Raw genomic sequence first — 27793 nt, 5'->3', positions numbered from 1 at the left:
TAGCAAGTACAAACATGATTTCCATTCTCCATCAGATAAACATCACTTTCACTTGCATAAAGATTTATAGAACAAATAAGAGGCTCAGACATTAAAGTCTATGACATTCATGGTTAAGCGCATATAATTCTCAAATTCCATATAGTGCTTCTTAATGTTTAGTAATATCCTAGTGAATTCCATGTCTCTATCATAGCATCTTTATGTTTATCACACCTAATGCTTATTAATGACAGGCCTATATTACTGATTGGGGCTGTGCAGTTTCCCAGATTTTATTTGGGCACAATCAACATCTTAAAGTATAATTTTTAAAGAGAAATGAAGCAAACATCAAATAAACACTTCTGCATTTATAGAAATTTTGTCTATTGTACCTCCAGTGCTATATTTCATCCTTTAACAATTCTTTATGTATGTACACATTCATTGAATCAATGTTAATTGAATATGTTCAGGCCCTTCATTAAATATTAAAACTGTGCAAAACTAGAAGACAATAGGGGAAGCATGGGAAAACTGAGTGAGAAGAAATCAGAGAGGGAGACAAACCATGAGAGACTCTTGACTCCAGAGAAACAAACTGAGGGTTGAGGATGGGGGGGCGGGGGGGGGGCGATGGGGTAACTGAGTGATGGGCGTGGGCATGGGGTGTTATGAGCAACTGATGAATTGTTGAACACTACATCAACAACGAATGCTGTACTATGTGTTGGTTAACTGAACATAATAATAAAAAATAAATAAATAATAACTAAAATTTTAAATGCATGAATATATTGATTTAACAAAATAAATATATAAGTACCTACATTGTGCCAGTCACTAATTCTCCTTCAGATTAAACCCAGCTGAAAAGAGAATTATTTAATTGAAAAAGGTTTTGAAGAGATTATCCACAATTTGGCTCAGAGGGCTAAACAGAAAATATCTAAGAGATTAGATCATATGTAAGCTAAAATGAGGAAATCAAGCACATATCTAATTATAATTCAGAAAAAGGCATATAGAGGTAAAGGAGAAGAGGTTTTTCTTTAAATTTACTTCATTTTTACTTTATTTTATTTTATTTTATTTATTTATTTGATAGAGAGAGATCACAAGTAAGCAGAGAGAGAGGCAGGCAGAGAGAGGGGGAAGAAGCAGACTCCCTGCCGAGCAGAGAGCCTGATGCGGGGCTCGATCCCAGGACCCTGAGATCATGACCTGAGCCGAAGGCAGAGGCTTAACCCACTGAGCCGCCCAGGCACCCCCATTTTTACTTTAATTTTATTTTCTAACCTAGGCCATATATTCCATATAGTCATATGAAATTTGTATCTTATAATGCAATTCTGAGCATCAACAAATGCCAACTTTAAAAGCAGCAATTTATTAAGCTAAAAACCTTATGGAATACTTTGCTTTACTCCATATGACATCTTTTTCCTGTATGAACATCTGAAGTCAGCTTTCACAGTTGTCTTTCACTTCATCTAACACTTCCAGTTTCTAGATGTTCATCCTGAATTCAAAATCTTCTATCATAAGTTATAAGATATATTAAAATACAATTATACATATCTTCTAAACCTGTTTTGGAAATAGGAATTATTGCATTCAAACTGTGACCTCATAAGAATGCAAAGTAATATAAGTTAATAACACAAACATATCAAAGTCAGCATATTCATAAACTTATTTGAAATTAAGTAATTTGTACAAAAACTGCTTTTATCTCAAAATACATAATATTAAAGTGTTTCAAAATACATAATATTAAATACATAATATTAAATAGTTTCTTGTAAATATTTGATATATATTATATTTCATAACAATGAAGAAAAATAGTACAAAATTGTCCCTTTAAATATCTAATCAATAATAATTCATTAAGGAATTTTTCTATTATTCTACATACCATACAAGAATAAATGTAGAATTAAAAACCTTTTTAGGTGAGAAAGTTCAGTACTATAGTATTAATAATATTCTCTCTGGATATTACGGATAATTTTAAAAATAAAGTTTATCATTTTTTTTTTTTTATTTGACAGAGAGAGATCACAAGTAGGCAGAGAGAGAGGAGGAAGCAGGCTCTCCGCTGAGCAGAGAGCCCAATGCGGGACTCAATCCCAGCACCCTGAGATCATGACCTGAGCCGAAGGCAGCGGCTTAACCCACTGAGCCACCCAGGTGCCCAAAGTTTATCATTTTAAAAATTTCTAAAATAGGCATATCACTTTGATAATAAGAAATATGGTATATTAATAATTATTTGATTACTCCAAATCAGTTCAATTTTTGTCTTATCCCTAAATTTGGATTGAATAACAATTAATTTGTCTTTTTCCTAAAATTCAGAGTAAATGATGATCATCTCATTGTTCCCTAAGTACAGAGTGAATAATATTAAATTTTAAGAATCTCTACTGCCATTCCAACCTCTGTCTAAAATAAATGGTAGACTTTTGGATGGATGACAGGTTGATAGAGTTTTTAAAAATTAAACTAAAATAAGCAAATGGAGGGGGAGTTAATTCATATCATGAAGGATGACAGTATTTATGAGAGACAACCAGTTCACCAATAAATCAACTTCTCTTCAAATTAGAGTTCTTGGCTAAGTAAGGTTCCAAGTAGATCAGACAATCAGGGAGATGAGACAGTCTGACACGACAGAGCCAAATGCTTAAACCAGAAGCTTGGGAAAAGGTACAGCAAGTCCCATATCTAGCACTAGAATGCATGTTTATAAAAATCATAAAATTATTCAGTCTGGAATTTAAGGAATTCATTTTATTCAGGTATTTGGGATTATATAATTAAAAGAATTTATTTTTTTGTGTTGTCAAAATTTATTCCTTTTGACCAAAAGCCACTTCAAAACATCACAGATCTTGTTTTCTCATTTCTTCTTTAGACTGTATTTTAATTGAAGTCTCAAATTCACTGACATTTCTGCCATCTCCAATCTGTTCTGAACTATAAAATTTTCATTTAAGCTACCATATTTCTCAGTCATAGAATTTCAACTTCCTTTTTTTTGCTTCTGTGTATCTGCTAAGATTCCCTATCTCCTTAATTAATGTCATATTTTTCTTTAAGTCCTTGGTCATACTCAAAATAGCTGCTCTGGCATTTTTATCTGCTAAATTCAACACCTGGGCCATCTCAGGATAGGTTTCCATTTACTGATTTTTATCTTGATTGTGGGTCACTTTTTCCTGTTTCTGTAACATGTACAGAAAATTTTAATTACATACTACACAGTATAGATAATAGATTATAAAGACTCTGGCCAACTGCCTTCCTTTACAGGATATTGATTTTTATTCTAGCAGGCAGTTTAATTTTTTTGATGATCACCTTGAAATTCTAGGCTTAATTTTATGCTTTGTTAAAGTGGATCCATGCAAAGCCCTAAATTTTTTCCAAGGCTCTCTAACTTGGCAAGATTCAAACTCCAATTTGTCTTCCCTAGAAATTCTTTTTTTTTTTTTTAAGATTTTATTTATTTATTTGACACACACAAAGAGATCACAAGTAGGCAGAAAGGCAGGCATAGAGGGGGAGGGAAGCAGGCTCCCTGCTGAGCAGAGAGCCTAATGTGGGGCCTGATCCCAGGACCCTGAGATCATGACCTGAGCGGAAGCCAGAGGCTTTAACCCACTGAGCCACGCAGATGCCCCCTTCCCTAGAAAATCTATGTAAACTTTGTTTTTTGGTTTTATAGGGCAGGACAATGTTATGTTAATATGATTATATTAAATGTTAATATGTGTTACCAAGATGTTAATGAGGTCTCTCCATTCCAGTCATGGACAGAACTCCAATGTCTCCCATCTCTGACTTCTAGTGTCCCCATTCCCCTCTGAACCCTATAAAATCTTCTCTTTCTAGTAAGTCTCTGGTAGTCTACATGTATAGCCTGGCTACCAACTAAGGACTCACAGTAAACTTCCTCACAAACTGGACCACTGCTCATTGCAGCCCCCTTTTATCTGGTGCACTTTCCTACAGATTTTAGTCACTTTGATAAATGTCAACTATGATCTTTGCCTTTTCAGTTCATCAGAACTGGCATGCTCTTCTTGACCTCCATTTCCATGGAATTTGGTTTGGAAATTTCCACAGGCACGAAGCCATGGTGATGGTGGATCTCAACTTTAAAATTTTCCTTCTGTCACTTGCCTTCTGTGACTTGTGCTATTTTCCAATGCCTAAAAGTAGCTGCCTTATTGACAGCTTATAGAGATTTTTTTTTTTTACTGAATGAAGGTTAGTCTGGTACCACATACTCCAACATGGCCAGAAACAGTCCTCCCATTATAGTTTACTCATATTAAAATTAATCTGTACAGTACTGTATCTATACTCCCTCTTGATCTTTTCATTAACATTTTAATTTATGAAATAGTTACCATATCATTTATTCACTTTTAAGTATCTCTAACATTTGAAGCACTGATAAGATTTAAAAATCACCAACCAATATTAAATTAGTTTTACCACATTTTACTTTTACCTCTAATTTCAGAAGCATGGTAATTATGTCCTATTTCCATATGCTTCAGTGTTGCTTGAAGCCCAGAAATCTAAAAAATAAAATCAAAAGATATAGGGTTATATACAAAATGACCCAAAAAGGACAAAACAAAATGCAATGTTTAAATATCGACTGCAAGATATAAAAATATTAACCTCTAGATTAATTCCTACATATCAAAAATTTTTGAAACATGAATTACAACAAAAGAAAAATATAATTTTAAGTTTAAATCCAATTCCATGGGTGATTATTAGGTATCCATTATAAATAAACATCTGAAACATTTATTTCACAGCATCATTTCCTGAATCAAGAATACTTATTGTACACTTTGAATGATAATTATTCAGTACTCTACTTTGAGAGAAGTTTCTCCTCTGTTGAAATTACTTCACAACAACTTAATTTATCTTTCTATTTATAAAAGATGAGGAAAGTATTAGTTGGGAAGTAAAATATGAAGATACTTGTTTTTCCTGAAACTCTTAGCTCATTTTCCGCCCACAGACACTCCTTGTTTTATTAAACATGTTTTATAATTAAGAACATTTGTTAGTTTGGTGGCATATAATTTACCTATATTTCCTGAACAATAGTCTTGAATTAAAAACTCAACCTTAAAGAGTTCTCTCATCTCTCACTGTATGTGATTATACCAACACAAAAACCATCTGTTTAATTATATACGGATACACACATTTTTTCTACTATCACTGAGTAGTAACGTTCCTTTATTAATAGAAATAACAGATAATAAATTGTAACCTATAGATTAGTGCTCATGAAATGCCTGGCTGGAAAAAAAAAAGTTAAAAATGTGTATTTATTCTTGGATGTCAAATGGATTATGAAAGTTTTAAATATACTTATTTAGAGTAGCATAAGATTTACATAAAAGCTGAAATGTAGGGGATACCTGAGTGGCTCAGTCAGTTAAGCGGCTGCCTTCGGCTCAGGTCATGATCTCAGGGTCCTGGGATCGAGTCCCACATCAGGCTCCTTGCTCCGCAGGGAGCCTGCTTCTCCCTCTGCCTCTACCTGCCACTCTGCCTGCCTGTACTCTTTCTATCTCTCTGACAAATAAATAAATAAAATCTTAAAAAAAAAAAAAAGCTGAAATGTAACAGAGTTCCTGTACACCAGCACCTTATTCCCATTGCTAACATCATGCATTACCATAGTGTGTTTGACACAATGAGACAATATTGATAATTATTATTAACAATGTCCATATTGCATTCTAATTTCATTAAGGTTTTTCTTTTAATTTTATTTACTTATTGGAGAGAGAGAGAAAGAGTACAAGCAGGGAGAGGGAGATGGACAATCAGACTTGATGCTGAACAGGGACATAATGCAGGGCTCTATCTCACCACCCTGAGATTATAAAATCAAGAGTCAGACCCTTAACTGACTGAGTTACCCAGGCTCCCCAAGATTTTTCTAATATCCTTTTTCTGTTGTAAGATCCCATCCAAGATATCTTACATTGTCATCTTGTCTTCTTTTATTATTTTATTTAAATTCAATTAATTAACATATAGTATATTATTCATTTCAGAGATAGAGTTCAGTGAATCATCACTTGCATATAATACTCACTGCTCATTATATCATGTGCCCTCCTTAATGTCCATCACTCAATTATCCCATACCTCACCCCCTCTCCCATCCAGCAGCCCTCAGTTTGTTTCCTCTTATGATTTGTCTCCTCTATGATTGTGTCTCATTTTATTTTTCCCCTCCTTTCCCCTCTGCTCCTCTGTTGTGGCATCACAATTCTGGACTTGAGGCTCTATTACAAGGCTGTAATCCTCAAGACAGTATGGTACTGGCTCACAAACAGACACATATCAATGGAACAGAATAGAAAACCCAGAAATGGACCCTCAACTCTATGGTTGGCTAATCTACAACAAAGCAGGAGAGAATATCCAATGGAAAAAAAGACAGTCTCTTCAACAAATGGTATCAGGAAAATTGGACAGCCCCATGCAGAAGAATGGAACTGGACCACTTCCTTACACCATACTCAAAAATAGATGCAAAATGGATGAAAGACAACCTCAGTGTGAGACAGGAATCCACCAAAATCCTTGAGGAGCACACAGGCAGCAAAATCTTCAACCTCAGCTGCATCAACTTCTTGTAAGACATGTCTCCGAAAGCAAGAGGGAAAAAGGCAAAAATGAACTACTGGGAATTCATCAAGATAAAAAGCTTTTGCACAGCAAGGGAAAGAGCTGACAAAACCAAAAGACAACTGACAAAATATAAAAAGATATTTAAAATGTCTTATCAGATAAAAGGCTAGTATCTAAAATCTATCAAGAACTTATCAAAGTCATCATGTCTTCTTAGCTTCCTCTGGACTGGGACAGTTTCTTGGACTTTCCCTCATTTTGATGACCTTGACAATTTTGAGTATTGGTCAGGTAATATTTTGGAGCATGTCCATACATTTGGGTTTGTTTCATGTTTTCTCATGATTACATAGGAGTTACCGTTTTGAGGAGGAAGATCACAGAGTAGGAGTGTCATTAATAGCTCATCAAGAATATATCAACATGATTAAAGATAGATGATGTTAACCCTGATCACCTTCCTGAAGTAATATTTGCCAGGTTTCTCTACTATAAAATTGGTCTTTCCCCCATTTTCAGTGTACTTGTGGAAGCAAGTCATTTAGTTCAGCCAACAGTGAACAGCTGGGGTGTTAAGCTCCACTTCCTTGAGGGAAAGATTGTCTACATGTATCATTTGAGATTCTTTTTTGAGAGAAATATTTTTATTTCTCACCATTTATATACTCATACATTTATTTATATCCATATGAACTCATAGATATTTATTTTATACTCTGGGTTATAATCCCATACTGTATTATTTATTTTGTTGCTCAAATTGTTCAAAATGTGACCACTGGGAGCTCTTTCAAGATGATTCCTATAATAAGTATGACTCCATTTTTTGATGTTAGACTGCTAACCATTTTTAAGCCTTAACTTCCTATTTCCCTTAGGAGTAGGCTGATATGAAAGACTAGATTGCTCCCTTCTTTGCCAAACCATATAAGCCTCTCCTGCCATATAGGAACTCTCATCCTGCTCCTAAACCCTAAACACAACAAAAACCATAAGCCAGTCTCCTTCTTAGTACTAACAAGACATTTCAGGCCTGAATGTAAGGCTTGTGCCACTCTCCCCTCAGAGTTCAATTATACAATGTAGATGTTTGCATACCTTCTTGCTGTGTGTATAGCACAGTCAGTCTCAACATCCAAACAAAATGTGGTTGTTCGTCCATTTAGGAAGCACCCTCACAGTTCCTTTGTCCCTTGATATACCCTAACATTTTCTTCAGTCCCTTCCCCTCCCTTTTACCTTCTTCCCTCCCTTCCTTCCTTCTTTCCTTCCTTCCTTTCTCTTTCCTTCTCTCTCTCTTTCTGAGTATCTCCTAACATTCTAGTGCAACAAGATGGGACAAATGTTCCAGGTTCATTTTGTATATTCCCTGCCCAGCCTATAATCAGCCACTTCTCCAAGGAGCCCTAGCTTCCTTTTATTGGAGAATGGTATTAGAAAGAGAGATCCATGCACCAGAATGGTATTAGAAAGAGAGATCCATGCACCATTCATTTGCTACTGGAGTGTCATTACTTCTAGATTCTCTCAGCAAGCTGACCTAGAAAATACATACATTTATTTTTAGAATGCCTCCTGAATTAGAGAATCATGACCCCAAAAAAAGATAAAATGTAACTTTATGCACACACACACATACACACACAGCCACACAAATTACATATATTTTCATAGGACTATAACTCAGAATTTACAACATTTTCACTAATTTTGCAAAACAAAATAGATTTTTCTATAAGATTTAAGTAAATTTGAAAGTTGCTACATCATTACTAATGAAAAGAATTTGAAAACAGATACTCCTTTTAGATTTTTGTCATCTTACAGTATACTTTCACTTTTATATAGAAACTGAGAATCACTAAAAAATTCTAAATTCTAACCTTTCTTCTTTCAAGATATTAGAGAGATCTATATATTTAAAGAGAAAGTGAGCTAAATGTTCATTAAGAGAAGGTTTTAAAGAAGTGATGATTAGGAACACAGATAAAAATTATAAGACACTTCCTACTGCTTCAAGTATATACCCAAAAGTTTTGGTTAGAAGTGACTTCTAAGAGGGGTGTCTGGGTGGTTCAGTTGGTTGAGCATTCAACTCGTGATTTTGGCTCAGGCCATGGTCTCTGGGTTGTAAAACTGAACCTCGTGTAGAGCTCCATGCTCAGTGGGGACACTACTTGAGATTCTCCCTCTCCCTTTTCCTTTGCCCCTCTCCCACTTCTCTAAAGTGAATAAATAAAAAAAAAAAAAAGTGACTTCTCAGAGCATCGCTGAAATTAGACAATGAAAATAGAGATGTAATAAAAAATAATAAGTGCTTAAGAGTGGTGCAGGGGAATCAGGAGAAAGAAAGATGGGGGAGGAGTAGGAGAATGAAATATCATTATACCCCAGGAGTTCGGTCAGATAGTTATCAAACCATTCTGAACACCTACAAACTCTACAGGAGATAGAAGAAGAGAACAGCAGCATTTCTAGGAACAGAAAATTGACCACATTCCGTAAGGTAGAATATGTGGAGAAGTGAATCCGAGGCAACATATAGAAAGATAAACCACAGAGGGAGGGGCCAACTCCCAGCAAATGAGAGAGCAGCAGAGCACAAAATCAGAATTTCTAGAAGTTGGCTCCACTGAAGGACATCACTCCAGAGGCTAAGCAGTGGTAAAGCCCTCATAGGGAGTGTGTGGTCTCAAGACCACACTGGGGGACCATAAAGACTAGGGGCATCTAAGTGTGGCAAAGCTGCCAGGTATCAGAGTAGGGAAGCCGGCTACAAAGACAGAACTCAGGAGTGAGCTCTCAGCTTGGCGTTACCTTAAACCATGGTCCTAGCCACAGTTGGACCACTGCTCCTATAGCAGGGACCCCACAAGTAGCAGATATGGAGAAAACCCCTCCTTCCTCGTCGAAGAGGAGTGACATGGGAGTGAGCAGCAGGAACTTGCTGGGTTTGGAGACTCCAAATGGAGCCATGCACCAGAGATAGAAAGACTCAGTCAGGGCTGGGTGAGCACAGAGTGCAACCAGAGACCAGGGAGACGGGAGGGACTGACCACTTTTCTCTGAGGGCACACTGAGGAGTGGGGCCCAGATCTCTGGATCCTATGGAGCCAGATGTTGAGAGGCCGCCATTTTCATTCTCATCCTCCAAAGCTCTACAGAAAGCATTTAGGAAACAAAAGCTACAGAGAGTGAACCTCAGTTTATTACCTAACCTGGCCACTGGCAAGGCCAGTGCAATTCTGCCTCGGGCAAAGACATTTGAGAATCACTGCAACAGGAGCATCCCCCAGAAGATCAGCAAAAATATCCAGACAAAATCAAGTTCACTAAACAATGAGAACTTCAGAAGTCCAGAGCTAGGGGAAAGCAACACATAGAATTCATGGCTTTTTTCCCATGATCCTATAGTCTATCAAAGAAAATTTGTTTTAATTTTATTTTTTTATTTTACTCTTTTTAAATTTTTCCTTTCCTCTTTTAATGTTTAACTATTTTTATCTTATCAATATATTTTTTAAAAATCTTAAGTTTTCATTGTTATACTGTTTTATCCCCTCATTGTATTTAACCTTATTATATATATATATATGTGTGTGTGTGTGTGTGTGTGTGTGTGTGTGTGTGTGTTTGTTTTCTTTAAAATTTTGAGATACAATTGCAGGGTCATAGGGTAGCTCTATTTTTAATTTCTTAAAGAATCTCCACACTGTTTTCCAAGGTGGCTGTACCAACTTGCATTCCCACCAACAGTGTAAGAGGATTCCCCTTTCTCCACATCTTCTCCAACACTTGTTATTTACCGCCTTGTTGATTTTGGCCATTCTAACTGGTGTAAGGTGGTATCTCAATATGGTTTTGATTTGAGTCTCCCTGATGGCTAATGATGAAGAACATTTTTTTATGTGTCTGTTAGCCATTTGTATGTCTTCTTTGGAAAAGTATCTGTTCATGTCTTCGGACCATTTTTTGATGTGATTATCTGTTTTGTATGTGTTGAGTTTGAGGAGTTCTTTATAGATGTTGGATATCAGGCCTTTGTCTGTAGTGTCATTTGCAAATATCTTCTCCCATTCTGTAGGTTACCTCTTTGTTTTGTGAACAATTTCCTTTGCTGTACAGAAACTTTTGATCTTGATGAAGTCCCAAAAGTTCATTTTTGCTTTTGTTTCCTTTGTCTTTGGAGACATGCCTTGAAAGAAGCTGCTGTGGCCAAAGTCGAAAATGTTACTGCCTATGTTCTCCTGTAGAATTTTGATAGATTCCTGCCTCACACTGAGGTCTTGTATCCATTTAGAGTTTATTTTTGTGTATGGTGTAAGACAAATGCACTACTGGGTATTTACCCCCAAAATACAGATGTAGTGAAAAGAAAGGCCATCTGTACCTTAGTGTTCATAGCAGCAATGGCCACAGTAATCAAACTATGGAAAGAGCCAAGATTCCCTCCCACAAACAAATGGATAAAGATGATATGGTCCATATATACAATGGAGTATTATGCCTCCATCATAAATGATGAATAACTAACTTTTGTATCAACATGGACAGGACTGGAGGAGATTATGCTCAGTGAAATAAGTCAAACAGAGAGTCAGTTATCATATGGTCTCATTTACTGTGGAGCATAAGGAATAACACAGAGGATATTAGGAGATGGAGAGGAGAAGTAAGTTGGGGGAAATCGAGGGGGAGACAAACCATTAGAGATTGTGGACTGTGAGGAAAAAACCGAGTGCTTTGGTGGGGTGGGGCGGGGTTGGGTGAGCCTGGTGGTGGGTATTACAGAGGACACATATTGCATGGAGCACTGGATGTGGTGCATAAATAATTAATTTGGAACACTGAAAAAAAAAATAAAATTAAACTAAATTTTAAAAAACTGGGATACAGTTTATTCTAATAGATCAAAATATACCCTAAATCTAGCCCATGGCTTTGTTCTAGTCTCCAGCCATCACATTCTCTTTTTTTTTTCTTTTTCCAACCAATGTATCAACTCCTTTTAGAACGTTTTTTAATTTCTACCTTACACTCATATTCTATCCCTTCATCGTGTTTATTCTCATTTATATATATATATATATGAAAAATCTTTAAAATTTTGGGAGGTATTTTCCTCTAAGAGACAAGAATACACCCAAAATCAAGTGAGTGGCTCTGTTCTACTTACCAGTCTAATATAGATTTTTTTTTAATTTTTTCTCCCTTTCTTGTCCCCCGGGTTTCGGGTCTCTTCTGATTTGGTTAGTGTACATTTTTCTGGGGTCTTTGCCACTCTTTTAATATTTTGTTCTGTCATTCATCTATTCTTATCTGGATAAAATGGCAAGGTAGAAAAAAATCAAAAAAAAAAAAAAAAAGGACAAGAGGCAGTACTGATGGCTAGGGACCTAATCAAGGAAGACATTAAGAATATGTCAGAATTAGAATTCAGAATGACAATTAAAGGTGTTATCTGGGCTCCAAAAAAGCATAGAAGGTATTAGAGAATCCCTTTCTGGAGAAATAAAATCCCTTAGGAGAAATAAAAGAACTAATATCTAACCAAGTCAAAGTCAAAAAAGCTATTAATGAGGTGTAATCAAAATGGAGGCTCTCACTGCTAGGATAAATGAGGCAAAAGAAAGAATTAGTGATATAGAAGACAAAATACAGAGAATAAAGAAGCTGAGCAAAAGAGAGACAAACTACTGGACTACGAGGGGAGAATTCAAGAGATAAGTGATACCAAAAGGCAAAACAATATTAAAATAATTGGGGTCCCAGAAAAGAAAGAGAGAGAGGGGCAGAAGTTATATTGGAGGAAATTATAGTAAAGCATTTCCCTAATATGGCAAGGGGAACAGGCATCAAAATCCAGGAAGCACAGAGAACCCCCTTCAAAATTTAAAAAAAAAAAAAAAAATAGGTCCACACCCCATCATCTAAGAGTGAAACTTACTAGTCTTAATGACAAAGAGAAAATCCTGAAAGCAGATCAGGACAAGAAGTCTGTAACATACAATGGTAAAAATATTAGATTGGCAGCACACTTATCCATAGAGACCTAACACGCCAGAAAGAACTGGCATGATATATTCAGAGCACTAAGCGAGAAAAATATGCAGCCAAGAATACTGTATCCACCTAGGCTGTCATTGAAAATAGAAGCAGAGATAAAAGCCTTCCAGGACAAACCAAAATTGAAAGAATTTGTAAACACCATACCAGCCCCACAGGAAATATTGAAAGGGGGGTCCTCTAAGCAAAGAAAGACACTAAAAGTAGTAGATCAGAAAGGAACAGAGACAATATGCAGTAACAGCCACCTTACAGCTAATGCAATGGCACTAAATTCATATCTTTCAATAGTTATGCTGAATGGAAATGGGCTAAATGCCCACAATCAAAATACACAGGGTATCAGAATGGAAATAAGAACAAGACCCACAAATATGCTGTCTAAAAGAAACTCATTTAAACCCAAAGACACCACCATATTTAAAGTGAGGAGGTAGAAAACAATTTACCATGCTCATGGACATCAAAAAAAAAGCTGGGGCGGCAATCCTTATATCAAATCAATTAGATTTTAAGCCAAAGACTATACTAAGAGATGAGGAAGGACACTATGTCATACTTAAAGGGTACGTCCAACAAGAAGATCTAACAATTTTAAATATCTATGCCCCTAACACGGAACCAGCCAATTATATACACCAATCAATAAAAAAATCAAAGAAACACATTGACAATAATACAATATTAGTAGGGGACTTCAACACCCCCCTTGTTGAAATGAGGGGTCACCTAAGCCAAAGATCAGCAAGGAAACAAAGGCTTTAAATGACACACTGGACCAGATGGACATCACAGGTATATTCAGAACATTCCATCCCAAAGCAACAGAATGCACATTCTTCTCTAGTCCACATGGAACATTCTCCAGAACAGACCACAACCTGGGTCACTGATCAGGTCTCAACCAGTACCAAAGCTTGGGATTATTGCCTGCGTATTTTCAGACCACAATGTTCTGAAACTGGACTCAATCACAAGAGGAAAACTGGAAAGGACCCAATAAGTGGAGATTAAAGAGCATCCTACTAAAGACTGAAGGGGTCAACCAGGAAATTAACGACAAATTGAAAAAATTCATGGAAACAATGATAATGAAAACGCAATGGTTCAAATCTGTGGGATACGACAAAGGCAGTCCTGAGAGGAAAATATATAGAGATACAAGCCTTTCTCAAGAAACAAGAAAGTCTCAAGTACACAAACTAACCCTACACCTAAATGAGCTGGAAAAAGAACGGCAAAGAAAGCCTGAACCCAGCACGAGAAGATAAATAATAAAGGCCAGAGCAGAAATCAATGAAATAGAAACCAAAAGAACAGTAGAACAAATCAATGAAACTAGGAGCTGGTTCTTTGAAAGAATTAATAAGATTGATAGAACAACTGGCCAGACCTATCAAAGAGAAAAGAGAAAGGACCCAAAGAAATAAAATTATGAATGATAGAGGAGAGATCACAATGAACACCATAGAAATACAAACAATTATAAGAACATATTATGAGCAACTATATGCCAGCAAATTTGACAATCTGGAAGAAATGGATGTATTCCTAGAGACATATAAACTACCAAATCTGAACCAGGAAAAAATGTAAAACCTAAACAGACCCATAAGCAGTGAGGAGATAAAAGCAGTCATCAAAAATTCCCCAACAAACAAGAGCCCAGGGCCAGACAGCTTCCCAGGGGAATTCTACCAAACATTTAAAGAAGAATTAATGCCTATTATCCTGAAACTATTCAAAAAAATAGAAATGGAAGGAAAACTTCCAAACTCATTTTATGAAGCCAGCATTACCTTGATCCCAAAACCAGACAAAGACCCCATCAAAAACCAGAATTACAGTCCAATATCCTTAATGAACACAGATGCAAAAATTCTCACCAAAATACTAGCCAACAGGATTCAAGAGTAGATTAAAAGGATTATTCACCATGACCATTCCTGGGCTGCAAGGTTGATTCAACATCTGCAAATCAATCAGTGTGATACAACACATTAATAGAAGCAAGAACAAGAACCATATGATACTCTCAAGCACTCTCAAATGCTGAAAAGGCATTTGACAAAGTACAGCATTATTTCTTGATCAAAACTCTTCACAGTGTAGGGATAGAGGGTACATACCTCAATATCATCAAAGCCATCTATGAAAAACCCACAGCAAATATCATTCTCAAAGGGGAAAAACTGAGAGCTTTCCCTCTAAGGTCAGTAACATGGCAGGGCTGTCCACTATCACCACTGCTATTCAAAACAGTACTAGAAGTCCTAGCCTCAGCAATCAGACAACAAAAAGAAATTAAAGGCATCTGAATTGGCAAAGAAAAAGTCAAACTCTCACTCTTTGCAGATGATATGATACTTTATGTGGAAAACCTAAAAGACTCCACTACAAAACTGCTAGAACTCATACAGGTATTCAGTAAAGTGTCAGGATATAAAATCAAGACATAGGAATCAGTTGCACTTCTATACGCCAACAAAAACACAGAACAAAGAGAAATTAAGGATTCAATCCCATTTACAATTGCACCCAAACCATAAGATACCAGGAATAAACCTAACCAAAAAGGCAAAGAATCTGTACTCAGAAAACTATAAAGTACTCAAAAAAGAAATTGAGGAAGACATAGAGAAATGGAAAAGTGTTCCATCCTCATGGACTGGAAGAAAAAATATTGTGAAAATCTGTATGATACCTAGAGCAATCTACAAATTTAACACAATCCCTATCAAATACCATCAATTTTTTTCAAAGAAATGGAAGAAATAATCCTAAAATTTATATGGAATAAGAAAAGATCCTGAATAGCTAGAGAAATGTTGAAAAAGAAAGCTAAAGTTGGTGGCATCACAGTTCTAGACTTCAACCTCTATTACAAAGCTGTAATCATCAAGACAGTATGATACTGGCACAAAAACAGAGACATAGATCAGTGGAACACAATAGAGAGTTCAGAAATAGACTCTCTACTCTATGGTCAACTACTCTTAGACAAAGCAACCTCTTTGACCTTAGCTGCAGCAACTTCTTCCTAGAAATGTTGCCAAAGGCAAAGGAAGCAAGGCCAAAAATGAACTTTTAGGACTTCATGAAGATCAAAAGCTTTGCACAGCAAAGGAAACAGTCAATAAAACCAAAAGACAACTGACAGAATGGGAGAAGATATTCGCAAATGATGTATCAGATAAAGGGTTAGCATCCAAAAGTGTAAAGAACTTACCAAAGTCAACACCCAAAGAACAAATAATCCAATCAAGAAATGGGCAGAAGACATGAACAGACATTTCTGCAAAGAAGACTCAGTTTGTTTTGTGAGATTAAGAATCGCTTATGGTTTGTCTCCCTCCTGATCCTATCTTGTTTCATTTTTTTCCTTCCTTAAGCTCAGGAAACAAACTGAGGGTTGCTGGGCGTGGCGGGATAGGGACAGAGGGGCTGGGTTATGGACATTGGGGAGGGTATGTGCTAGGTGAGTGCTTTGAAAAGTGTAAGCCTGATGGTTCACAGACCTGCACCTCTGGGACAAATACTACATTATATGTTAATAAAAATAAGTTTTAAAAAAACATAAGGCAAGTAATTTGATCTCTGTTCAATAGTAAGAATATAAGTAAAATGATCTGAATGCTCATATGGCTACTGTGCAGCTCAGCTGGAATTCATACATACTCTCCCAATCTTTAGTTCTTCTAACTAAACCAATAAGAAAAAATCTGAAATCCAAAGAGTATATGTGACCTAAAAGTCTTCTCAAAATGACCTTTGATCTAACCTCAGAAATTCAACTCATATTAAAATTAGAGGAATTGGGGGCGCCTGGGTGGCTCAGTGGGTTAAAGCCTCTGCCTTCGGCTCAGGTCATGATCACAGGGTCCTGGGATCGAGCCCCGCATCGGGCTCTCTGCTTAGTGGGGAGCCTGCTTCCTCCTCTCTCTCTGCCTGCCTCTCTGCCTACTTGTGATCTGTCAAAAAAATAAATAAAATCTTTAAAAAAAAAAATTAGAGGAATTGATGGCCTTTTCAGGAAGATAACTTAGCCCTAATTACACATAAGATAAGTATAGATCCAGTGTAGGACAGGTGCAAGTACAGAAATCAAAAATCGAGAGAGGAGTGTAAGCACTTGCCAGTATGGATTCCTGGAAGACCCTAGTAGTCTCCAATAGTGAAACTCAGTGTGAGTGGTCTGTCAGAGGTGTCAGAGTATACATGATCTTTTGGGGATATATAACCAGATCATAGATGGATTCCTCCCTGGAGAAGGATAATAGTGAAATAAGTGTGAGACCAGGGAATAAAAAGAATAAGATGGGTAGCAAAAGCAGGGCCTGTGGCAGGATAAGAAGTAGAAGCTACCTAAATCTAGCATGAAGCACTCCAAGAGTTGTCCCTTCTGTTGGGATGCTGGGGAGAGGGGCTGGATTAAAAAAAGCAATGAGATGAAATTCTGAAGTTTTGATATATAATGCTATAAAAATGTAAATTATTGTTAAACTCATTTTATGCAGTATTACCAATAATACAATTCAGACATTCAAGAATACAAAATCAAAATTCAAGCACAAAGGAGCATGGAGACACAAGTAATGTTTTGCATTTTAGTAGCTAAGAATTACACTCAAAAACAGACAAAATACAACTTGATTAAAGCATATCTTAACAATAAAATCATTCAAGGAAGAATATAACCATCTTGCAAGTTATTGTAGCTTCTGTAAGTTTGGCCGAAACTGAAAATCTACAGAAAACAATAAAAAAAATGTTAAGCATAGTTGCACTTTTATATTTTCTAATAAACTGTTACATATTTTTTAAGTGACCCATAAACATTGTGTTCTACCTTTCTTGATTTCTGTATCAGATATTCCTCATCGCTGTCCTACGCCTATGCAAAAAACCCCAGGAAGAATGGAAAAGGGTGTTAAAAAGCAGAAATGACTGACATTGAGTCCAAAACTAGGGTTGTCGAATTCATTTGGGGGTAAATTCCAAGGAGTTTTACTCATTATCTCACATACATTTCACAACAATAGTTTTTAAAAGAGCAAGTAAGTCATTGTGGCTATACTTTCTGCACGAGAAATCTGAGTTCAAAGTGTTTAAGGCCCATGTTTATGGTTGTCAAAGTTAGCACTGAAACCCAAGTTTGGGGACACCTGAGTGGCTCAAAATGTTAAGCATCTGCCTTCGGCTCAGGTCATGATCCCAGAGGCCTGGGATGGAGTACCGAATCGGGCTCCTTGCTCAGAGGGGAGCTTGTTTCTCCCTCTGCCTGCGGCTCCCCCTACTTATGCTCTTTCTCTCTCTCTGAAAAATAGATAGATGATAGATAGATAGATAGATAGATAGATAAAAATCTTTTAAAAAATTAAAATAAATAAATAAGCCCATGTTTACAATGGCTGAGTTTTTTTCCTCTAACCATACTTTGTATCTCCTATACATTATGTTTCAGTTAAATATATAATCTTTATAGGTCTAAAAGGAACAAAATAATTTTATGAATACTTCCAAATAAATCTCTTTGACAACATAATTTTTCAAAACCTTTTTAAATTTATTTCAGAAATAAAGCCAATATTTCTACTTATATTATTAAAAAATGAATGGTTAAAAATCATTTTGAGTTGGCTTTGATGGCCTCTTTACCTGCCCAACTGCTCTGTCTCTTTCCAGAGAGGTCAGCATTTTCTGCTTCAGTAAAGTGTGGTGCTTCTCATGTAACACCCTGAGAGCCGGTTCATACGATGCATAATGTAACTTTAACCTATGAAAAGTAAAGGGCATCTTAAAGGGTAATTGAGTTAAATCAGTGATTTCCATCTAACATCTAAACCTTTTCTCTCTTTTTTTGCAGTCAAATAAAAAATGAGTAACTATATAAAGGTCAACATAGCAATCCAAGAATTGCCAGAAATATTACTTGGTATGCTACTTCTCTAAATATGGTAGAAACAAAGAAGTCAGATTTCTTTTGAGTTAACTAGTTTTCTATTTCCTACCAACAGTTTTGCTGTATTCAAGCATGTACTCATAAGACTGCCATTCACTGAGAGGAAAAACTTGCAGTTTCTTTAATCAATTCAGAAATAATTATCAAAAAGACAAGTGCTGCAGACAATGGAAGATTAAACAGAGTGTCACCCACATCAAAATAAGCTAAAGGATGGTCTTCAAAACAACTTGATTAACTTATATTAAGAAAATTAAGTATAAAAATTTCATTATCTCATAGGAGAAATAGTTCAACTCAACATATGATATAAGCACCTTTAAGAAACAGTTTTATTAGAAAATGCCCTCAAAATATGTATGTATTTTTTTTTACCTTTTTTATTTACCTGGAGTAAAACATACAGAGCTTAAATGTTACAGTTCAGTTTTCAGAAATATGCATGCCCAGGCAGTCCATATTGTTATCAAAATATAGAGCATTTCTAATACCTCAAAAGATTCTAGAACTCCATATATGTGGAATCATAGAATATGTTCTCTTATATAACAATCAACATCTCAGGAATACAAACAATTATAAGAGATTATGAAAAACTATATGCCAGCAAATAGGGTAACCTGGAAGAAACAGATAAATTTCTAGAAACATATAAACTGAAACAGGAGGAAATAGAGAATTTGAACATGTTTGAACAAAAGCCCAGAACCACATGCTTCATAGTCGAATTCTACCAAACATTTAAAGAAAAGGTAATACTTATTCTTCTCAAACTATTACAAAAAATAGAAAAGGAAGAAAAACTTCCAAATTCACTCTATGAGGCCAGAAACTGGCTTCTTTCACTCAGCATGTTTTTTAGATTCTTCCAGGCTGTTGTGTGTATCAGTAATTCATTTCTTTTTATTGTGAGTCATATTCCCTTGTATGTATATTATACCATGCGTTTATTCAATATTCTACTGATGAAGAACTGGTTTGTTTTTAGCTTGGAGCCATTATGAATAAGGTTGCTATGAACATTCTTACACTGAGTCATATTAAGATATTTTTGGTGGGGCGCCTGGATGGCTCAGTGGGTTAAAGCCTCTGCCTTTGGCTCAGGTCATGATCCAGGGTCCTGGGATTGAGCTCCACATCAGGCTTTCTGTTCAGCAGGGATCCTGCTTCCCCTCCTCTCTCTCTGCCTGCCTCTCTGCCTACTTGTGATCTCTGTCAATTAAATAAATAAAATCTTTTTAAAAAAAAAAAGACATTTTTTGGCTCTCTTTCTCTTAGAAAAAATACCTAGGAGTTGAATTGCTGGGTTTTAACTTACACTTCCAACAGCAATAAATGACAGCCTTGGTTACTCTACATTTGGCGATTAGTCTACCTAGTCCTGCCAATTTTATTATCAACTTCATCAATTCTATTTCCAAACATATGATTTTATTTTTATATATTTATTTTTGTTTATTCCTTTTCTAATTTATTGGTTTCTGATAATTTTTTTCTTTCATTATTATTTCATTTATTTTTCTTTCTCTGCTTTTGTGGGGGTTTTTTGAGCATCTAAAATACAAGATTAGATTATTAGTATAAAGTTTTCTCCTCTAATATGGGCATTTAAAACTATCAATTTTGAAGAAGGTTAAATGCTTTTTTCTCGTTGTTTACAAAATTTCAGAGTAATGAGTGTTTCCTAACAATTTGGGGAAATTATGTAATAAAATTTGATTACTTAACAATAAAAAAAAAAAAACTATCAATTTTACCTTAAGCACTGCTTTGGCTGTATCCCACTATTTTTAATATGTTGCATCTTCAGCCATTCATACTGAAATACTTTCTCACTTCCTTCTTTGACTCATGGACTATTTAGAACTATGTTACTATATTTCCAAATATTTGGGAATTTTCCAGAGAGCTTTTCATCATTGATTTTTAATTTAATTTGGTTGTGGTCAGAGAACACATTTTGTACAATTCTCTGAAATAAATACACACTTGTCTAGACACAAAATATTACCTATTTTGTACACATGAAAAGTCCAAAGTAGAATTCAAGGAATGTCAATTAAACTCAATTAATTGATGCCTTATTCTATAGACCTAAGAGACTTTTTGCCCATTTTTCTAATAATTGCTAAAAAATAAAGGCTAAACTATCCACTTGTCACTGTGGAAATATGAATTTTTATGTTCTATCAGATTTTGTTTCATATATTTTGCAGCTCTTACTTAGAGTCATGCATATTACGACTTCCTGATAAACTGACTCTTTCTTATCTCATTGAAATGGCCTCTTTTTCTCTGATTCTCAGGATGAGCCCGGGGATGTTGTTTCTGTGTCCCTTCTCCTTAGGGCAGGTGGGCATACAGACATTGGTCTCCTTCCCTAGAGAGAGCTAACACTTTGGCTGTGCTGCAAACTGTGGAGGAGGCATCTTCCCCAAAAGATAAATGATGCCCTCCTAAAGTTGGCCCTACTTCCTTCTCTCTTAACAGCCAAGCTAATAGTTTGGTAAGGGAAAAAAGAAACTATATATCTAAATTGCTGTAAGAATTAATCATATAGTACCAGGAACCAAAACACCCCAAAGACTGGATTTTGAGATGCTAAAAAGGGCTATAACCTAAGACTGGACAAAAATAATTTGCATAAGACACTGGATTTTACAAGTGCTAAAACAAATACTCCAATGGATGCAATAAAGTCACTGCTGAGGTGACTCTTAGAAACTTGGAACACTCAGAAAAGTGAAAATACCTTGAGCTGCCCTACTGACAAAGAGTAGAAAAGGAACTCCATAACACTACAGCAATTATACACTATGATGACAATCCCTATTCTTCCACAGAATTACCTATAGCCATTTACTTGCGTGACTATGTACTGGGAAAAGATATTTTAAGAAGTTATTATGAATATCCACATGACCAGAGTGACACCACAGCCCCTATGTTAGAAAGGGGATTTACAGAGGCCAGAGAATAAGTAACATCATGGCTAATGTCTGGCTCAAAGTGGGCTTATTTGGTCCATGTACCCACCCAATGATCAATCCCAGATTCCTTGAATAAATAATTTTAACATATATGAGGAAGCTATCGAAGTTGAGAAAGTCACTCCAGTGTCGTCTTCTGACATAGGATAGACTACCTGAAATTGCCTCACAGCCCCAATTCTGTTTATTTTTCTAGTCATTTTTTTCCTCTGAGGCTCCATTAACTCTTTTCAGCTTCTTAGTGATTTTTTTTGTTGCAAATACATTTTTCAGTTTGAGAACTTCCATTTGGTTGTTTATAGTTCCCATTTCACTTCTGCTATTTCCCAACTGTTCACTCATTATATTCATTATTTTATTTAAAGTTCTAAACATTTCATAAGAGCTGTTTTGAAGTCTTCATCTACTAATCCTGTTATTTCTGTCATTTCTGGGTCTGTTTCTACTTTTTCTTGGATATGGGACACATTTTCCAACTTCTATGTATATTATATATTTTATCATATGTTGGACATATATTTATCTGAACTTTGTTCTCTTCCTTTAGAGAGTTTTGTCCTGGCATACTGATGGGCAGTTTGAGCTTTTCAAAGCTTACTTTCAATCTTTTATTAAGGCAACTTTAAAGTAGTTCCCTCTCTAGGGCTAGAATAGCTCTTCTCCTATGATATGGTTTATCAAGGGTATTTTTTTTTAAGATTTTATTTACTTATTTGAGAGAGAGAGAGAGAGAGGGAGAGTATGTGTGAGGTGGGCTAGAGGGAGAAGCAGATTCCCCACCAAGCAGAGAACCTGACATAGGCTATCTCCTGCGACTCCAGAATTATGACGTGAGCTAAAGGCAGACGTTTAACTTACTGACCCACCCAGGTTTAGCAAGGGTCTTAACTGAATGCTCAGAGTTTTTAGTGGAGGTTCCTCCACTGTAGCTGGTCAGAATTCCTACATCTGCAAACTCCAGAATCTCCACTGAGCTCACAGTTTTCCAGCAGCTGTTCTTTGTAGGCATCATTTTCTCACTATTCCACAACTTAGTATTTGGTCAAAAGATTAAAGGAAACTACTACAAATATTTCTTAAATTTCTTTCATGCACCTTCCACCTTTTGTGTATCCTATTCTGCAAATTCCAGCTCCCTTGGCAGCCCTGATGAGATCCCTCACCAGTTAATCAAGACTACTGTGCTCTGAGTTCTACTTTGTTTGAATAGTATTTCTGGGTCAAAATCTAAGGTGATTATGCCACTCGCTTTAAAGTGTTCCCTTCTCTTAGGCATCACAGACCTACTCTGCCAATTTTCCAACATCTGAAAAAAACTGCTGCCTAAAATTACATTCAGTTTTGTAGTTCATTACAGTTGAAGAGCTCATCTATTGCCAATTGGAAAGCTAGTTCTATACCAGGTTACTCTGACAGGGTGGCAAGCAGAAGAGCCCCAAAATAATTTTAAAGGTCTTCCTATTAACAAAAACAAACAGGGGCGCCTGGGTGGCTCAGTGGGTTAAGCCGCTGCCTTCGGCTCAGGTCATGATCTCAGGGTCCTGGGATCGAGCCCCGCATCGGGCTCTCTGCTCAGCAGGGAGCCTGCTTCCTCCTCTCTCTCTCTCTGCCTGCCTCTCTGCCTACTTGTGATCTCTGTCTATCAAATAAATAAATAAAATCTTTAAAAAAAAATTTTAAATAAATAAATAAATAAATAATAAAAAATAAAAAAATAAAAAAAACAAACAAGCGGGCACCTGGGTGGTTCAGTCAGTTAAGCCTGACTTCAACTCAGGTCATGATCTCAGCATCCTGGGATGGAGTTCCAAGTTGGGCTCTCTGCTCAGCAGGGGGTTTACTTGTCCTTCTCCCCCCCTTTCAGCTCCTCCCCCAACTGATGTGCTCTCTCTCAAAGAAATGAATACAATCTTTATAAAAATAAAAGGAGCCCTTGTTTTTGCAAAATATTTTCACAGAAGTATAAAAGTCATTGGTTTGTAAGTCATATTTATCTTAATATAACTTATTATTATACCTCATTGCTGACAGTAATAAAGTCTAAGCACTAAAGTTACATATACATTTAATATATATTTTGCATATTAAAATTCAACCATTTTCAGTAAAGCATGAGAGAGTAATAAAATAAAAATGTAAGTAGTATGTACAGTTCTATTACCCATTCCATTTAATGTGCTTAACTCTATACTCTTTGCTGTATGATGCACACTTCCACGAATATTGTATATTCATAAACACCTATTCAGGTACAGAGTTCTATACACAAAACAATGTGTATTGTAATTTGTGGACAAACTGAAGGATTGATTGCTATTGATGGAACAACTTTTCCTGTATTTACTAACTTTAGCATCTAACTCATTCATGGGATAGGACTTGATAATCCTCTATCCCAAGAATTAGCATCATGTAGAATACCACTAGGATATAACAAGGAAACAAAATTTTTAAAAAAACCTGTTGGCAAGGATGCAGAGAAGCACAAACACTCTTAAACTGTTGGTGGGGATGCATACTGGTACAGTCATTCTGGAAAACAGTATGGAAGCTCCTCAAGTTAAAAACAGAACTACCTTATGACCTAGCAATTACACTACTAGGTATTTACCTCAAGGATAAAAAATACTGTTTCAAAGGGGCACCTGTACCCTAATGTTTATAGCAGCACTATCAAAAATAGCCAAATTATGGAAGGAGCCCAAATATTTATCGACTGGTGAATGGATAAAGAAGATGTGTTGTGAGTACACACACACACACACACACACACACACACACGAATATTGCTCAGCCATCAAAAAGAATGAAATTTTGACATCTGTAACAATGCAGATGGAGCTGGAGTGTATTATATTAAGCAAAATAAGTCAGTCAGAGAAGGACAAACACCATAGGACTTCACTCATATGTAGAATTTAAGAAACAAAACAGATGAACATAGGGGAAGTGGAACAAAAAGAGAGAGGAAGGAAACCATAAGTGACTTAACTATACAGAGAACAAATGGACATTTGCTGGAGAGGAGGTGGAAGGAATTGGGCTAAATGGATGATGGATATTAAGGAGGATGCTTGTGATGAGTGCTGGGTGTTGTATGTAAGTGATGATTCTCTAAATTCTACACCTGAACCAATATTACACTATATGTCAACTAACTAGAATTTAAATAAAAACTTAAAAAAAAAACTTCTGTTTAGTCAGTCTGAAAGAGTGTGTCTGTTCTGTAAATTCCATAAGTAGCTCATAATTCATCTGCTTATAAGCTCTAAATTTTGAAATCGATAATTCTGAAAATAAGTAAATTCATAAGACACTCGTGTTAAATGAGAACTACTATAAAGCTATAGGAAAAATCAGCAAATTTACAGAAAAAAAATAAGACTGACATTTTATGATTTACAGTGAAAGGAATATAGATATACAACTGAAATATTTGGGTAAAATATTAACATAGAGAACTTAGACTCTAATTTAGCCTGAAATGAAAAACACTCTTCCTTATAGTTGATTTATTATGCAATGGTACAACTATCAGAAGTGTTCACTGGTGATTAATTTCATCTCTAGTTTCTTTGTGACCCTATTGATATTATTGAAATTTTGTTTTAAGTCCTTAGAAAACACACACTAGTGATTCATCCAAATGGTTAAATGGAGACATTATTCTTAATGCTTAAATGTGGAAATAAAGGCTAGTCGAATACACAAATGTTAATTATATTACAGTGTAATGTGGACTTTTTTCATCAGAGCCCCTAAAGATTACAAAAAGTATAATCCAAAAATGCTAAATTTTTACGTGAAATCAAGTACAATAGTATTCCTTTTAAACATATTAGGAAACGTAAGAGGTCTGATATATTTTTTAACATGGGCTACAGACACAAGAAAAAAAAAAAAACCTTAAAAAAGTCAATTTACCAAAGGGTAGAATATCCAAGTAGCAACAGTGAACAATCATATTTCAGGTGCCACAATTTGAAATAAAGGTGCTCTTAAACTGTTATATACCCAAAAAACTGAAGTACTGAAACCTGTTTGAATTAGCACAGATAGTGGGAATAGAGTCAATCCTGTGATCTTTTCTGTGAAGTGCTGTGATTCAAACTCACATATTTTATGTGTGTGTGCATACACACAAAAACTATTAAAATACCTTTGGGCTTTTCCTCTGGGTAAATAGGTGGCTCACCCTAATGAAGGTACAACAATTATTTGTCTTTGGACAAGAAAAAGTTTAGCTACCTTTAAAGAGCTTCAGCATGACCAGTAGGAACAACAGGCCCCTATATTGTCCTGAGTGCAGAACAATTTCCAAATTTAAAGAATGTACTTTTAAAACAAAATACAATATATACTTCTGAAAAGACCTGTATAAAAATGCAAAAGGGAAATCTAGATAAAGTAGTATATATTCAACATACACTTTCAATGTTATGGTATATGCAAAAAAAAAAAAAACCCTGCCATTTATTATATTCCATGTACTGTATCATGTATGTATACATACTGATCCAAAATATATCATCAACATTGTTAAAGATAAGAAACAAAACACAATAGCCATCTAAAGATAAGTGGTAAAGCCAGGCTTCCAATGTTTACTTGAGACCAAATCCAAGCTCTTTCCATTATACTGTACTACTTCTCAGTTACCATTTAAGTTAAAAAGGGAACAAATCTTTTTGAAAATTTTTTTCCTGAATTTCTCTGAACTAAGAACAATTTTATGAACCAAGAAATTCAAACCAAAATATTGGACCAAAATAATTGGTTAAAGTCAAAGAATAAACATTTTCAAAGTCCTTTTTGTAAGTTAACGCAATTTCCCTCTTAAAATAGTGTTTTATTCCTACAGACACTTAATTTAAGAAAAGTAAGAAAAACTCTAGTTTCTACAACTTAATACATTTAAGTACATTGATTCTGAAGCTTCATGGGACAGCCTATGATTTAGAAATCATAAGAGCCACAATAACCATACTCATCTACGAAAGACAACTGTCACTACCATCCCTAAATTGTGTTGTCCCATAAGTAGCTATAGCTAAATGTGGTATTTAAATTTAAACTTAATTAAAATTAAATAAAGTTAGAAATGGGGTGCGTGGGTGGTACAGTCAGTTACGTGTCTCCCTTTCGCTCAGGGTCTTGGAATCAAGCCCCACGTTGGGCTCTCTGCTTAGCAGGGAGCCTGCTTCTCCCTGTCCCTCTGCCTGCCATTCCCCCTACTTGTGCTCTCTCTTTATGTCAAATAAATAAAAATCTTAAATAAATAAATAAATAAATAAAATTAGAAATCTAATCCCATGGTTGTACTAGTCACATGATCAGTGATTAACACAACATGTGAATTAGTAGTTATCGTATTAGACAGTACACATATAGAATATTTATAACATCACAGAAAGTTCTATGGGATAGCATTGCCCTAGAACAAATAAAAGAAAATTCCCATTAAGTATTATAAGCTATTTTCTTGTTTTCTGTTTTATTTTGGAGAGGAAGTTTCTTTCTTTAATTTGGAAGTAGGATAGAAAGGGAGAAGGGAAAATAAAACAGTAATATTTTTAAAATAATTTCTAAAACCTCTGCATAAATTCAAGGCCATTCAGTATATGCACCCTCTCCACGTCACTCCTGTCAAGCAGCTTTTGCACTTTATTTGCTATGCATAAAATATGGTGAATATGCCATATTTCTTCATGACTTGGTGCCTTTGCACAGTATGTACTGTCTGTCCAGAGCGCCCTGCTCCCCACTCCATTTGTTAACTAATACTTCAGAATTCCTCTACAAATAGGTTCCTGAACCTTCTTACACCTCATTCTGGTTAGAGTGACCATCCTTGGTTGGCATAATAACACTGCAGAATATTTCAGTTTAACTCCTCCCCTATCACACACCCTAGAAGTCTCTGGGAATCTTGAGAGCAAGGACCTAAACTTGTTTTTGTATTTCACACACATAGTATAGTCTGGCAAACAGTAAACACTCAATAAATGTTGAATGATTATTTTACCTCAAACCTTCTGCCATAGCCAAGTGTACTTAACATTAATTAAATAACTCTTTAATAAATACGCCAACAAAT

General features: G+C 35.7%; 1 protein-coding gene across 2 annotated transcripts in view; it reads right to left on the bottom strand.

The window, feature by feature from the left end:
* SPAG16 (sperm associated antigen 16) overlaps nucleotides 1-27793 on the bottom strand; it is a 1029828-nt gene that overhangs the window by 959426 nt on the left and 42609 nt on the right. For both annotated transcript variants that reach the window (XM_032354709.1, XM_032354710.1), the window contains exons 7-8: nucleotides 18403-18520; nucleotides 4511-4580 (exon numbers count right to left, since the gene is read on the bottom strand). In XM_032354709.1, the coding sequence (XP_032210600.1) occupies nucleotides 4511-4580; nucleotides 18403-18520 (188 nt within the window). The remainder of the gene's footprint in view (nucleotides 1-4510; nucleotides 4581-18402; nucleotides 18521-27793) is intronic.

Source organism: Mustela erminea, chromosome 8 (genome assembly GCF_009829155.1).
Source record: "Mustela erminea isolate mMusErm1 chromosome 8, mMusErm1.Pri, whole genome shotgun sequence".
Taxonomy (NCBI): Eukaryota; Metazoa; Chordata; class Mammalia; order Carnivora; family Mustelidae; genus Mustela; species Mustela erminea.
Note: the sequence above shows the minus strand (reverse complement) of the source record. Positions and strands in the feature narration are given on the sequence as shown.